This window comes from Tympanuchus pallidicinctus, unplaced genomic scaffold (assembly GCF_026119805.1).
Source record: "Tympanuchus pallidicinctus isolate F22 unplaced genomic scaffold, pur_lepc_1.0 scaffold22, whole genome shotgun sequence".
Taxonomy (NCBI): domain Eukaryota; kingdom Metazoa; phylum Chordata; class Aves; order Galliformes; family Phasianidae; genus Tympanuchus; species Tympanuchus pallidicinctus.
The window spans coordinates 2,462,239-2,472,350 of NW_026294739.1; the positions used below are offsets into that span (position 1 = coordinate 2,462,239).

Consider the following 10,112-nt stretch of genomic DNA (forward strand, 5'->3'; position numbering starts at 1 on the left):
GGGAAACAGGCTCCACGTGGGGCTTCTAGACTCTCCTCCTATCTCTAGAGTCTTGCCTACTGCTGCCCTGTGCAGTCCAGATGAAAGCAGGTCCACCTGCTTGCTTTGCAGCTGCTCCTGCAAGAGCCTGGTAGGGAGAGTGCAGCAGAGATTTATTTCAGCTTCAGTTTCCTCTTTCCTCCCCCTTTAGAAAGAAGAAACAAAAGCCCAGAAGTATGTTATATTAATTTATTTGGGACACACCAAAAAAGGAAAGTCAACAACCGTTAACGTACAAAAGTACAGAATCCTGGGACAAGATTTACTGTCCTGATTAAAAAGGCACCATGGTCCCAATGAAGAGTAATCAGAATACATCATTATAGAAATCTTCCCCCTGTTGCAGCAGAAACAGAGCCAGGCTTTGGCTCTATCCACAGTCAAACCCAGTTAAGAAACAAACATGATTTAAATGCAATAAACACTGCTCAGCCTGTACAAGATGTCATGAAACGAATCACAGCCTACAAGACGGTCTTTTTTTTTTTTTTCTCTCTGAAAACAGCTAAGGTGACAAACAAGTGGATCACTGAGGAAGACAGCAGACTTCTGACTTCTTCACCTTGGCGTTCCGTAAGACACGTCAGTTGAACTGAAACTGGCAGGCTGAGCATGGGGCTTCTGAATGCAATGCAGTTCCCTGTGGTATACGGGAAGTCAGATTTGACAACCTTAAATTCCCTGAATCCCTGAAAATCGTAAAGCACTACACAGCTGTGTTCCGTATTCTGTTCAGCCCTGTCGGGTTTACTTTACACATTAGCAATTATAACATCAGCTATATCTGTAATACAAAGGGGGGTTTACAGCAGTTATTTAAAAAATTCTAATTCTGCGAGGTCCGAGCTTGGCTATATTCCCTGCTGAAACAGAGCTGCTGGTGTAGAAGCCCAGTGAGAGGCTAGAGTCCAGCATCTCAGGGCCGGAAGGCAAATAGTTTCAACGTGACATAATTTGCAAGGGGAAGTCAGTGAAGCACGTCAGAGAGGAGAGGGCTGCAATCTCTCAAGCAGAGGGGGCTGAGGGGTGCTGCAGAACGCGGGTACATGCTATCAAACCTGTAGCGACACTAAAGTGATGCAGAATACATGGAGTTCACTAAATATTTTGGAGCAACTTACCAAGAACTCGTCAGACACACAATAAGGATCCCGGCAATTACTAACGAGCAAGTTCACTGGGAAGCTGATGTACTGCTCAGAGCCGGGCACATCCGTCCTCAGGAGGGACAAGGTGGATGCAGCTGGAGCCTGACTACGCAGCGGGGCCAAAGGCTGCTGCTGCCTCCTCTGCTTCCTAGCTCTGCTGCACCTAAATTTCAACAGCAGCTTGATTTGTGTTTCATTCCTCCTTTGGCATAGGACTTCAAAGCGGTCCAAGAACCGTTTCATCAAAGTAACAGGAACTGTCAAAATTATTTGTACATGCATTTATTGTTAAAGGAAGCAAAAGCTAAAGAATGAAACAGTGCGAGTTAATAATCAGTAAAATGATATGCAGGACATTGAGGAAAGAAATGGGGTAAAGCTGAGATACTGGAGTGGGGAAATGTTCACACTGAAAGGTAAATTTGAAAACCAGGCAAGTTTGAGCTCTTTCTATCAGAGTGTTTCTGAGGACAGAGACTTGCTGCTTTTTTCGTTTGTTTGTTTTTTAAATGTAATCTGGCAAGGTCTGGGAATCTCAGCAGGGAGACCCTCCAGTGCTGGGTTTTGTACAAATTCAACTCTCGTACTTAAAAACCAGTAAAGCAACCGTAACTAAAAACAGCAGATACCCTCGTACTGCATATATCTAAAACCAGACATGTCACTGCTTAAGATACACATGGGCAAGAGGATTATACTTCTCTCAAATAAACTCTCGGTGGAAAACTACCATTTCCACTCTGCTGGTCAGCACGTACCTACAGGGGATGGAAAAGCAAGTCCAAATTAAGGAGCCTTTTGCTGCAAATACCACAGCTACACACGGGAAGATTGCTTCTTCCCTATATCCTAAGATGCCAGGATAATATTTTATAAAGTTTTTCCCATATTAAACTAAATAATGCAATTTGCATCTTTTCCTCTATCTTAATACCACCCCCCTCTCCCCAGGAAGATAAAACTATCAGTTCGTTTAGGATTCACATCTCTGATCCTAGCTTAAAGATTTTTATATTAAAACTCATTCAATTGCAGGAAGGTTTATCCTGATCAAGGAAACGTCGTCAACATAGAATCCAGTATAAAATATTCAGAATCATCAATGTTTTTACAGCCAAAGCACTCAGACAGCTCCTGATCTCTCTTCTCCTCCTCGAGAAGGAGAGCAATCCCTTTATGAAGTCACAGGACGCCTCTCTGGGACTGAGTAATACACATGAAAACTAGCTTCCTTCCTTGCAGAAATGCCAATTCTGCTGAAAGGGGCTGAGCGACCTTTCCTCCCACTGAAATCAGCAGGAGTTAGGGCTTTTCAGCACATTAATTTTCCATCAGCAACAAGTCCAAGTTATTCCCTGCAGTAAATCGGAGTCCTGTTAGGCCACCACTGGCTCAGAAATGGTGAGAGACTTCCAAAAACCCACTGATGTAGACAAGACCTTGGAAGAAGAGGCTTACACGCTATATAAACTGAGATCGTCTGCTACGTTTGAGCCTTCGCACCGTGAGTTGATGATTACTTATCCTTCCAAGTTCATGTGTTTTAGTCCTTGCCGCCGCTGCTGTCCCAGCGTTCCTGCCCGGATGTTCCTGAGCTCTGGCTGGGGATCTCAAACAATCGCTTCCAATTGATTGTGGGATTTCAAACTTGCCTAACGTGTGTATTGCCACCCTGTACTCCAGCAGCTCTGCTTGCTGACCACGGCATACACTAGCAGTTTTCTACCTTCTCCACAGTCTCGTAGAACCCAGGCCTAACTCTCCTGATGCTCATCCGTATATGCTGGCACTCCAGGGGCATGGCATCGCTGGCAGGAGTCGCGGCACCGGCCGCCCACGCCGTGCACCGGCGCTTCCTTCTGCCCCTCAGCGAGAAGGCTGGAGCCCCGCCGTTCTCCTCCTCCACAGGATAGACCTCATCCACGCTCGTGCCTTCATCCAACTGCTCCTCGGTTTTGTACGTCGTTCCCTTCGCTTTGTTGCCTTCCTTCTCTTCCCTGGCGAGCTTTCTGAAGTGCTCCAGACACTGTATCTTTTGTCTTCTTTCCATCATTTTCAGCTCCTGCTTGTCTGTGAAGTCTTCATAGTACATTTTTCTTTCGCTTCTTTGATCTTCAAGAAACTTCAACTCGATGCCAGTCATTTTTATCCCGCTGCATTCCTCCAGCTTATTTCTCATGTGCGTGTCTGTACAAAAGATGTCAAAGAGCTTCTCAGAACTCTCGTTGAATTTGTCCGCTCTCTCTGTGTAAGCCTGGTTCTGCCTCTGCTTTCTGGTCTGGTACAATCTGGTAAACTCCTCGTACATTTTGAGGATAAGTTTCTTTATGCTTTGCGTTCCGATGGTATGCAAGTTGCAAACCAACCAGTGCTCTTGCAGGTGCTCTGCAAGCAGCTGAGCCGCATCCTCTTTGGACCGCTGGGCCTGGCCAGCTCTTTTGGGCTGCAACAGGTACAGCATGTTCTGAACCACATCCTTCTTCGTCGGCAGGATTCCCTGGGTGAAGCCTGAAGACTCAACATACTCAACAGTTCCCAGAGTCTTTCGTGCCTTCACCTCGGTATCCAGTGATTCCATCACTGCGTTCGTCTCGGAGTTACGACATAACCTGAAAGACAGCGATCGAAGACAAGCACGTGAGATGAGGCCTTTTTTACCGCAGCGGAGGAAAACAGATGAGGAAAGGCGCTCAGACCAATGAGATCGGGGATTTGCCGTCGCGCCCGACGCAGTTGGATGGCCGCCGCGGTAGCCCGGCCCATCTCCCTGCCTGCTCACCGCGGCTCTCTCGCTCTTCCGCGCGGCGTGTAAAGTCTAACAGAGCGCGTTTGTTTACGTTAATTACGCTTAATACTGCAAACGGCAGCAAACCGAGGCCGCCCGGGGCGCGGGGCTCGCTCCCGCTCGCTCCCGGCTCCTCGCTCCCGTCGCGGCGGGGCATCGCGCTCCGCCCGGCCGCCCGCGAGCTGACTGGCACTTTTCCCGGCCGCGCAGGAAGCCGGCCCGGCCCGGCCCCGGGGCCCGCATAGCCTCGAGGCGCGGCCCGCCCGACCCCGAGCCCGCCCCGCGGCGCTCCGCCGGCTCCCCGGGCCGATCGGATCGCGGTCCTGGCGGGGGCGCGAGGCGGGCGGCGGGGGCGCGGGGCCGGACCCCCCCCCGCGTCGCGTCCCGGGGCCCCGCGGCGCTGAGTCACGGCGCGGCGCCGAGCGGCGGCCCCCGGGCGTCTCCCGCGACGTCCCGCCCGTCCCGTCCGAGGCCCGCCGCGTCCGTGGCCCCGCGTGGGGGTCCGCTCGGCCGGCGCGCCCTGCCCCCGGCCCGCCCGGCCCCTCCCCTCCCCGGGGCTCACCGCCATCTTGGAGGGGGGTCCCCGGAGCCTGCGCAGGAGAGAGCGTGGAGAACGCGCCGAGGTTGCCGCCGCCATCTTGGAGAGGGGCAGCGCCGCGGCCGCTCCCGCCCGCCCTTTCCCGGAAGGTCCTCCCTCGCCGCGCGCGCCTCCCCGGATCGGCGGCGGAAGTGCGCGGCGCGTGGCGGCTGCCTCTTCCTCTCGGCTCGGCGGCGGCGGCGGCGCGCGCGGAATCGAGCGCGCGGGAGGAGGGAGCGGCACGAGAGAGTGAGCGCGCGACCTCGCCCCGCCCACGGCGCCCCTCGGCGGAAGGGGCTGGGGGGTGGGGGTCCCGCGCGGCGCCGTCCTCGGCCGATTGGCCGCTAGGCGCGCGCCGCTTGCCGGGGGCCAATGGGGGCCCGCAGGTTTTGGAGCCCTCGGCCAATGGGAGTGGGCGCCGTGCCGGGCGCGAAAACGGAGTGCGCCGATTCGCTGCTGCGCGGGCGTTCCTCTCGGGCGGCCAATGGGGTTGATCGGCGGGAGGGGCGGCGCCGTTGCTGTCGGCGGGCGCCATTGCTGCGGGTGAGGCGTGAGGAGTTGAGGGGTGGGGAAGCGGAGGGGAGGTCCGGAGCCGAGCGAGTTCCTTTCCGTTACGAGGTGAGGGCGGCGATGGGTGCCGAGATGGAACAGCCGGGAGAGGTGGCGGGCTCCGCCGGCGGCAGGGTGTACCTGGACCACAACGCTACCACCCCGCTGGCCCCGGAGGTCGCGCAGGCCGTGGATGAGGCGGCTCGCCGGGCCTGGGGCAACCCCAGCAGCTCCCACCCTGCAGGTAAGGCGGAGAGGCGGCGGTCGGGCCGGGCGCGGGGCCGTGGGAGGTGGAGCTGCCGGGCTGTGTCCCGCAGGCAAGAAAGCCAAGGAGCTCATCGAGAGCGCCCGGGAGAGCCTGGCGAGGCTGGTGGGGGGCCGGCCCGAGGACATCATCTTCACCTCGGGGGGCACGGAGGTGAGGGCATATGGTGGTGAATGGCCACCGTCTCTGTGCAGAGGGCATGGGGAGAAAGGGTGCTGCACGTCCCCTGGGTCTTAATTCTCCCCTCTCTCCTTCTCAGGCTAACAACATGGTCATCCACACGGCCCTCAGGTACTTCCGAGAGAGCCAAGGGCAGGGCCGTGCCGTGCCGCACGTCGTGACATCCAACGTGGAGCACGACTCCATCCGCCTGCCGCTGGAGCAGCTGGTGAAGGAGAGCCTGGCGGGTGAGAGGGGTGCTGGGAGGGAGCAGGGAGGGATGGGATTGTGGGTATTTGGCCACAGCTGCCCTGAAATGGCACAAACTCCTGTCACGTGACCACATTCCTGCAAGCTGGGCATGGTAGCTGGCTGGTGTTAGACACTGCTGATCCAAGAGCTGCAGGACTCTGCCTGTATGCCAGCTGCCCGCACAGCCCTTCTGCTCTTCGTTAGTGTTTGGGCAGCACTGAGGGACTTCTCAGCAAACCTGGGGACTTGTTTCTTATCTTACAGAAACCACCTTTGTGCCAGTGTCCTCACGAAGCGGGCGGGCCGAAGTAGATGATGTTCTTGCGGCAGTGCGGCCCACCACCTGCCTAGTTACCATCATGTTGGCCAATAATGAGACAGGGGTCATCATGGTGAGTCTCTGGATAGCAAGTGGGATGGGATGCAGCCAAGAAGGTGTTCGGGAGACATCCTTGTAAGAAGGTGTTTAATAAGACAGAGGAAGTGGTTCCTCTGATGCGGACTGCCTTCCTGTCAGCCTGTTGCAGAGCTGAGTCAGCGTATCCGTGCCCTCAACCAGAGGAGAGCGGCGGAGGGGCTGCCCAGGATCCTGGTGCACACGGATGCAGCACAGATGATTGGCAAGGGGCGCGTGGATGTGCAGGAGCTGAGGGTGGATTACCTCACTGTTGTGGGGCACAAGGTACAGCTTTGCTCATGAGGCTCAGACACCACTTGCGTTTGTGGATGTCTCTGGTCAGCCCAGGGCAACTAGCAGAATGTTGCTGGGAAAGCACTGTGGGGCACAGCTGTGGGTTTCCAAACCTCCCAGATGCTGAGATCCCAGGAAATCCCCCAGCAGCTGAGCAAAGCTGGCTGGCGGGGATCATGCTGGTCAGGGAGATCTGTCTGGAAGGGAAAGTAGGAGGTGACTGAGGGCTGAGGACAGCTCTGCGGGGCACTCAGTTTGCTTTAGGCAGCTGTCTGTCACCGGGGCACCTGGCACTGTGTCTGCAGGGTCAATGTGATTTTTCGGTTTTGTTTTTTTACCTGCAGTTCTATGGCCCACGGATTGGCACACTGTATGTGCGTGGTCCTGGCACCACCACCCCACTGCACCCCATATTCTTTGGAGGTGGGCAAGAAAGGAATTTCCGACCAGGGTAATGTGGTTATTCACTGGCAAAATTGCACTGGGCTGCTCAGCCTGAGCTGAGGTGTCAGCACTATCATTTCCGTCCCTGGGCTGGGGAGATGGTTGGTGGTGGGAGCTTCAATGCAGGCTTTGCATAGGTGGAGTAACAGGGTGAGCTGTCCCCTTCCCAGCTGTATCAGAGAGCTCCCTGTGGTGAGGGGTCCCATATGGGGAGGGTTTGTGTCCTGAGACTGGAGAGTGGACTAGAAGGTCCAGGTAGATAAGTCACTGCTCACTCTTCTTTTCCAGCACTGAGAACACCCCCATGATTGCTGGCCTTGGCAAGGTGAGTTGGAGATAGGTGAGAGGTTCCTCGTGGTTGCTGCCTGGCAAAGCCAGCATGGACACAGCCTGCTGCACTCCTCAGTCTTTAAAAATGACATACTGAGTGCAAGAGGACAGTTGAACTCCAGGAAAATGAGATGGGAGTTTCTGGTGCCAGCCTAAGGAGCTGCTTCAAAGTACACACTGCAGACTTTGCCCTGCAGACTCCCTAGCAGTGGGCAGTCACAGCTAATGCTGCACAGGGCACTGAGCGCCTATTGGGAGACAGGAGGAGTGGCAATTGCAGAGGTGGTTCCTGGGCTGCAGTTGCACGCTTGGGGGCTGCATGTGGAGAGAGTTGTTTAAAGGTTACTGACAGAACCTGTGTCTTTTCAGGCTGCAGAGCTGGTGAGCAGGAACTGGGAGGCCTATGAGGCCCACATGCGGGATGTTCGGGACTACCTGGAGGCCAGGCTAGAGGTGAGCGGATCTGGCTCCGGTTGTTTCTCGCCTTCCTAGATCTCAGCCTGCAGAGGGCAGAGCCCTGGGTTGAAGCAAGTATGTCCTTCTGGCTCAGCCAGGACGCATCTGCTCATGATCTCATAGCCCTCTGATTTCTCCAGGCATCCTTTGGGAAGATGAGGATCCACTTCAACAGCCAGTTTACAGGCTCCAAGCGACTCTGCAACACCTGCAATGTCTCTATCTTGGGCTCAGGCCTTCAAGGTAGCTCTGTTCATATGTCTCTTTTGTCCAACTTCCCCATTGTGCTGCAGCATGCTGCATGCTTGAGAGCCGTGGGAGCTCAGCCATGGCTTGGGCAGAGAGTCTCAGGGGGAGACTGGGCACTGAGAGATTTGTGCTCGTGTGTCTTGCAGGGCACAGGGTGCTGTCTCACTGCAAGATCCTTCTCGCCAGTGTTGGGGCTGCCTGCCACTCTGAGAAAGGAGATCGGTAAGCAGCTGGCCCTAGCAGGGCATCTTTTCATAGGGTAGAGGATGGGAGGGAGGGAGATAAGGCAGGGGAAGAGACTGTGGGTGGCTGTTGGCATCACTGCCCTGCAGCAAAGTGAGTGCAAAGCTTTCTAGAGAGGCTGAAGGAGGCGAAGGAGGCCATTGCAGGAACCACAGCTGGAATGCATGACTGCTGCTGGTGATGCAGCTGAGATTGGAAGTGCTCCTCAGTGCCTGGCGCTGCCATAGTAGAATCTGCCTTATGTCTGTGTGGGTCTGGCTCACCCACTCAAGCCCTTATTGGGTCTCCAAGAGACTCCTTTGGTTGCATATGGGACACCAAGTCCTTTTGGGCTGATGTAGAGCAATGCCATCTGGAATTGCCAGTCCATGGCGACACTGGGGAGCTTCATTCTTGGAGGAGAAAAGCCAGATCTGCCACAGGGAAACAAGCTGTGTGGAGCAGATGCCTTTTCCTGGAGTGCATCTGTACAGGCGTGCTCCTTATTCAGGCTCTGCGAGGCTGTCTGGTGATGCATTTTCCTGGTTTTCAAATTAAACCTACTCACCTCCACTTTTGTTTCAGGCCCTCCTCGATTCTGCTGAGCTGTGGGATCCCCTGCGACGTGGCGCAGAACGCCTTGCGGCTGAGTGTGGGGCGAGACACCACCCGCGCGGACGTGGACCTGGTTGTGCAGGACCTTGTGCAGGCTGTGGCACAGCTTGGCAAGGACCAAGCCTCATAGGCCCCAGGAGTCACTCCTTGCCTTCACCCAGGTTCTTGGGGTAGGATTGTGCTCTGCTTCACTCCTGGGTGCTGGCTGTGGCAACCCCTTTCATGCGGGTTGTACAGGGGCAGGATGGTGACCAAACTAATAGCAAGTCTTTGCTAACAGGATTTGCTCCTCCAGTCTTATGTCCAATCCTCTAACTCCATGGCTGCAGACTGAGTCAATTTGGAATTGGGATTTGGCAGGAATAACCTTCTGCCTGATAGCCCAGCCAAACTGACACAGCCTCCGGCTTGGGATCACTGATTCAACAGTGTGAAAGTGGTGGCTGGAGGAGGAAGCAAGATAGTCTGTTTCAGCAGCAGTGTGCTCTCAGGTCTGCTTAGCTGTCTGTTGCCTTGCACTTGCAGTGATTGCAGTATGGCTGGTTTGTCTCCACAGCGTGTGCTGCCTTAGCAGAAAAGCTTGCAAGCACGTGCTGGTGGCAGCAGGGAACTGGGGGCTGTGCTGAGGAGATGGCTTTGCTAATTTGGGGCTGGAGCAGCTCATCTAGTTCTTGCTGAGGACTCTGTTGTCTCTATTGCATGGTGCAGACCTATTTTGGGAGCATTGCTATCAGGCATTCCTTGCTTGCCAGCACATTTCTGCATGTGTCAAAGAGTCTCAGAGCTTGGCTGCCTCCAGAGCATAACAGGCGTGGAAGGCAAAGGAGCTGAAGGCTTTTGCACTGGTTGCTTTCCACAAAGGAAGCTGTCCTGCTGTCCGATCGCTGAGAGAAAGAAAGACCATCTGTCCCAAGGAGAAATGAGTTTATAGCGACACAGCAAGAGGCTGGGCTTGGGTACTGCACTGCCCCTGCCAGAGCACACAGAGCACAGAGCAGAAAAATTTTCTGGCTGGGAAAGTGTTGGGTATTGCTTTCCCAGCGCTGTATTGCATTTCTTGCTCCCTGTCCTTCCTACAGTGGGCAGAGCTCCTGTTGCTGGCTCCACGTGCTCTGAAAAGAAGTGGCTGTTGCAGGTGCCCTAAAGTGTGCCAGTGCCCGAGGAAACGTGTCACCCCTGCGTGGCCAAGGCAGTTCTGACATTAGGAGGACATGGGTGTCAAATGCATTGGGAGTGCTGCAGCTGGGCTGACTGATTTCTGGGAAACTGGTCTTCTGATATTCATAGGAATAAAAGTGATTGCCACTGCTGTGGCATTTTCCCATGTAAAA

The 10,112-nt window shown here is 55.0% G+C and overlaps 2 protein-coding genes across 3 annotated transcripts; one reads left to right on the top strand and one right to left on the bottom strand.

Moving 5' to 3' along the window:
- Positions 1 to 214: 214 nt before the first annotated feature.
- LOC128082815 (uncharacterized) lies at positions 215 to 4,690 on the bottom strand. The gene is made up of 2 exons (XM_052687439.1): positions 4,535 to 4,690; positions 215 to 3,796 (listed from the first exon to the last, which is right to left on the bottom strand). Exon 2 carries the CDS (start codon positions 3,763 to 3,765, stop codon positions 2,899 to 2,901), a length of 867 nt encoding a protein of 288 aa, XP_052543399.1. The 5' UTR covers positions 3,766 to 3,796; positions 4,535 to 4,690; the 3' UTR covers positions 215 to 2,898.
- On the top strand, positions 4,681 to 10,112 carry SCLY (selenocysteine lyase). 2 transcript variants are annotated; one of them, XM_052687418.1, is made up of 13 exons: positions 4,681 to 4,798; positions 5,168 to 5,342; positions 5,416 to 5,516; positions 5,623 to 5,770; positions 6,039 to 6,166; positions 6,292 to 6,456; positions 6,810 to 6,916; positions 7,198 to 7,234; positions 7,609 to 7,692; positions 7,836 to 7,938; positions 8,091 to 8,166; positions 8,752 to 8,951; positions 9,062 to 10,112. In XM_052687418.1, exons 2-12 carry the CDS (start codon positions 5,180 to 5,182, stop codon positions 8,909 to 8,911), a joined length of 1,272 nt encoding a protein of 423 aa, XP_052543378.1. In that variant the 5' UTR covers positions 4,681 to 4,798; positions 5,168 to 5,179; the 3' UTR covers positions 8,912 to 8,951; positions 9,062 to 10,112. The 2 variants fall into 2 exon arrangements, with proteins under 2 accessions (XP_052543378.1, XP_052543377.1); XM_052687417.1 differs by having other exon boundaries at positions 9,861 to 10,112.

Bases quoted from the DNA above. Each gene is read 5' to 3' on its own strand.
- LOC128082815 (XM_052687439.1), bottom strand. From the start codon at position 3,765: ATGGAATCACTGGATACCGAGGTGAAGGCACGAAAGACTCTGGGAACT.
- SCLY (XM_052687418.1), top strand. From the start codon at position 5,180: ATGGGTGCCGAGATGGAACAGCCGGGAGAGGTGGCGGGCTCCGCCGGC. The intron at 7,235-7,608 runs GTGAGTTGGAGA...GTGTCTTTTCAG, and splicing joins TGATTGCTGGCCTTGGCAAG to GCTGCAGAGCTGGTGAGCAG. The intron at 7,939-8,090 runs GTAGCTCTGTTC...TGTGTCTTGCAG, and splicing joins CTTGGGCTCAGGCCTTCAAG to GGCACAGGGTGCTGTCTCAC.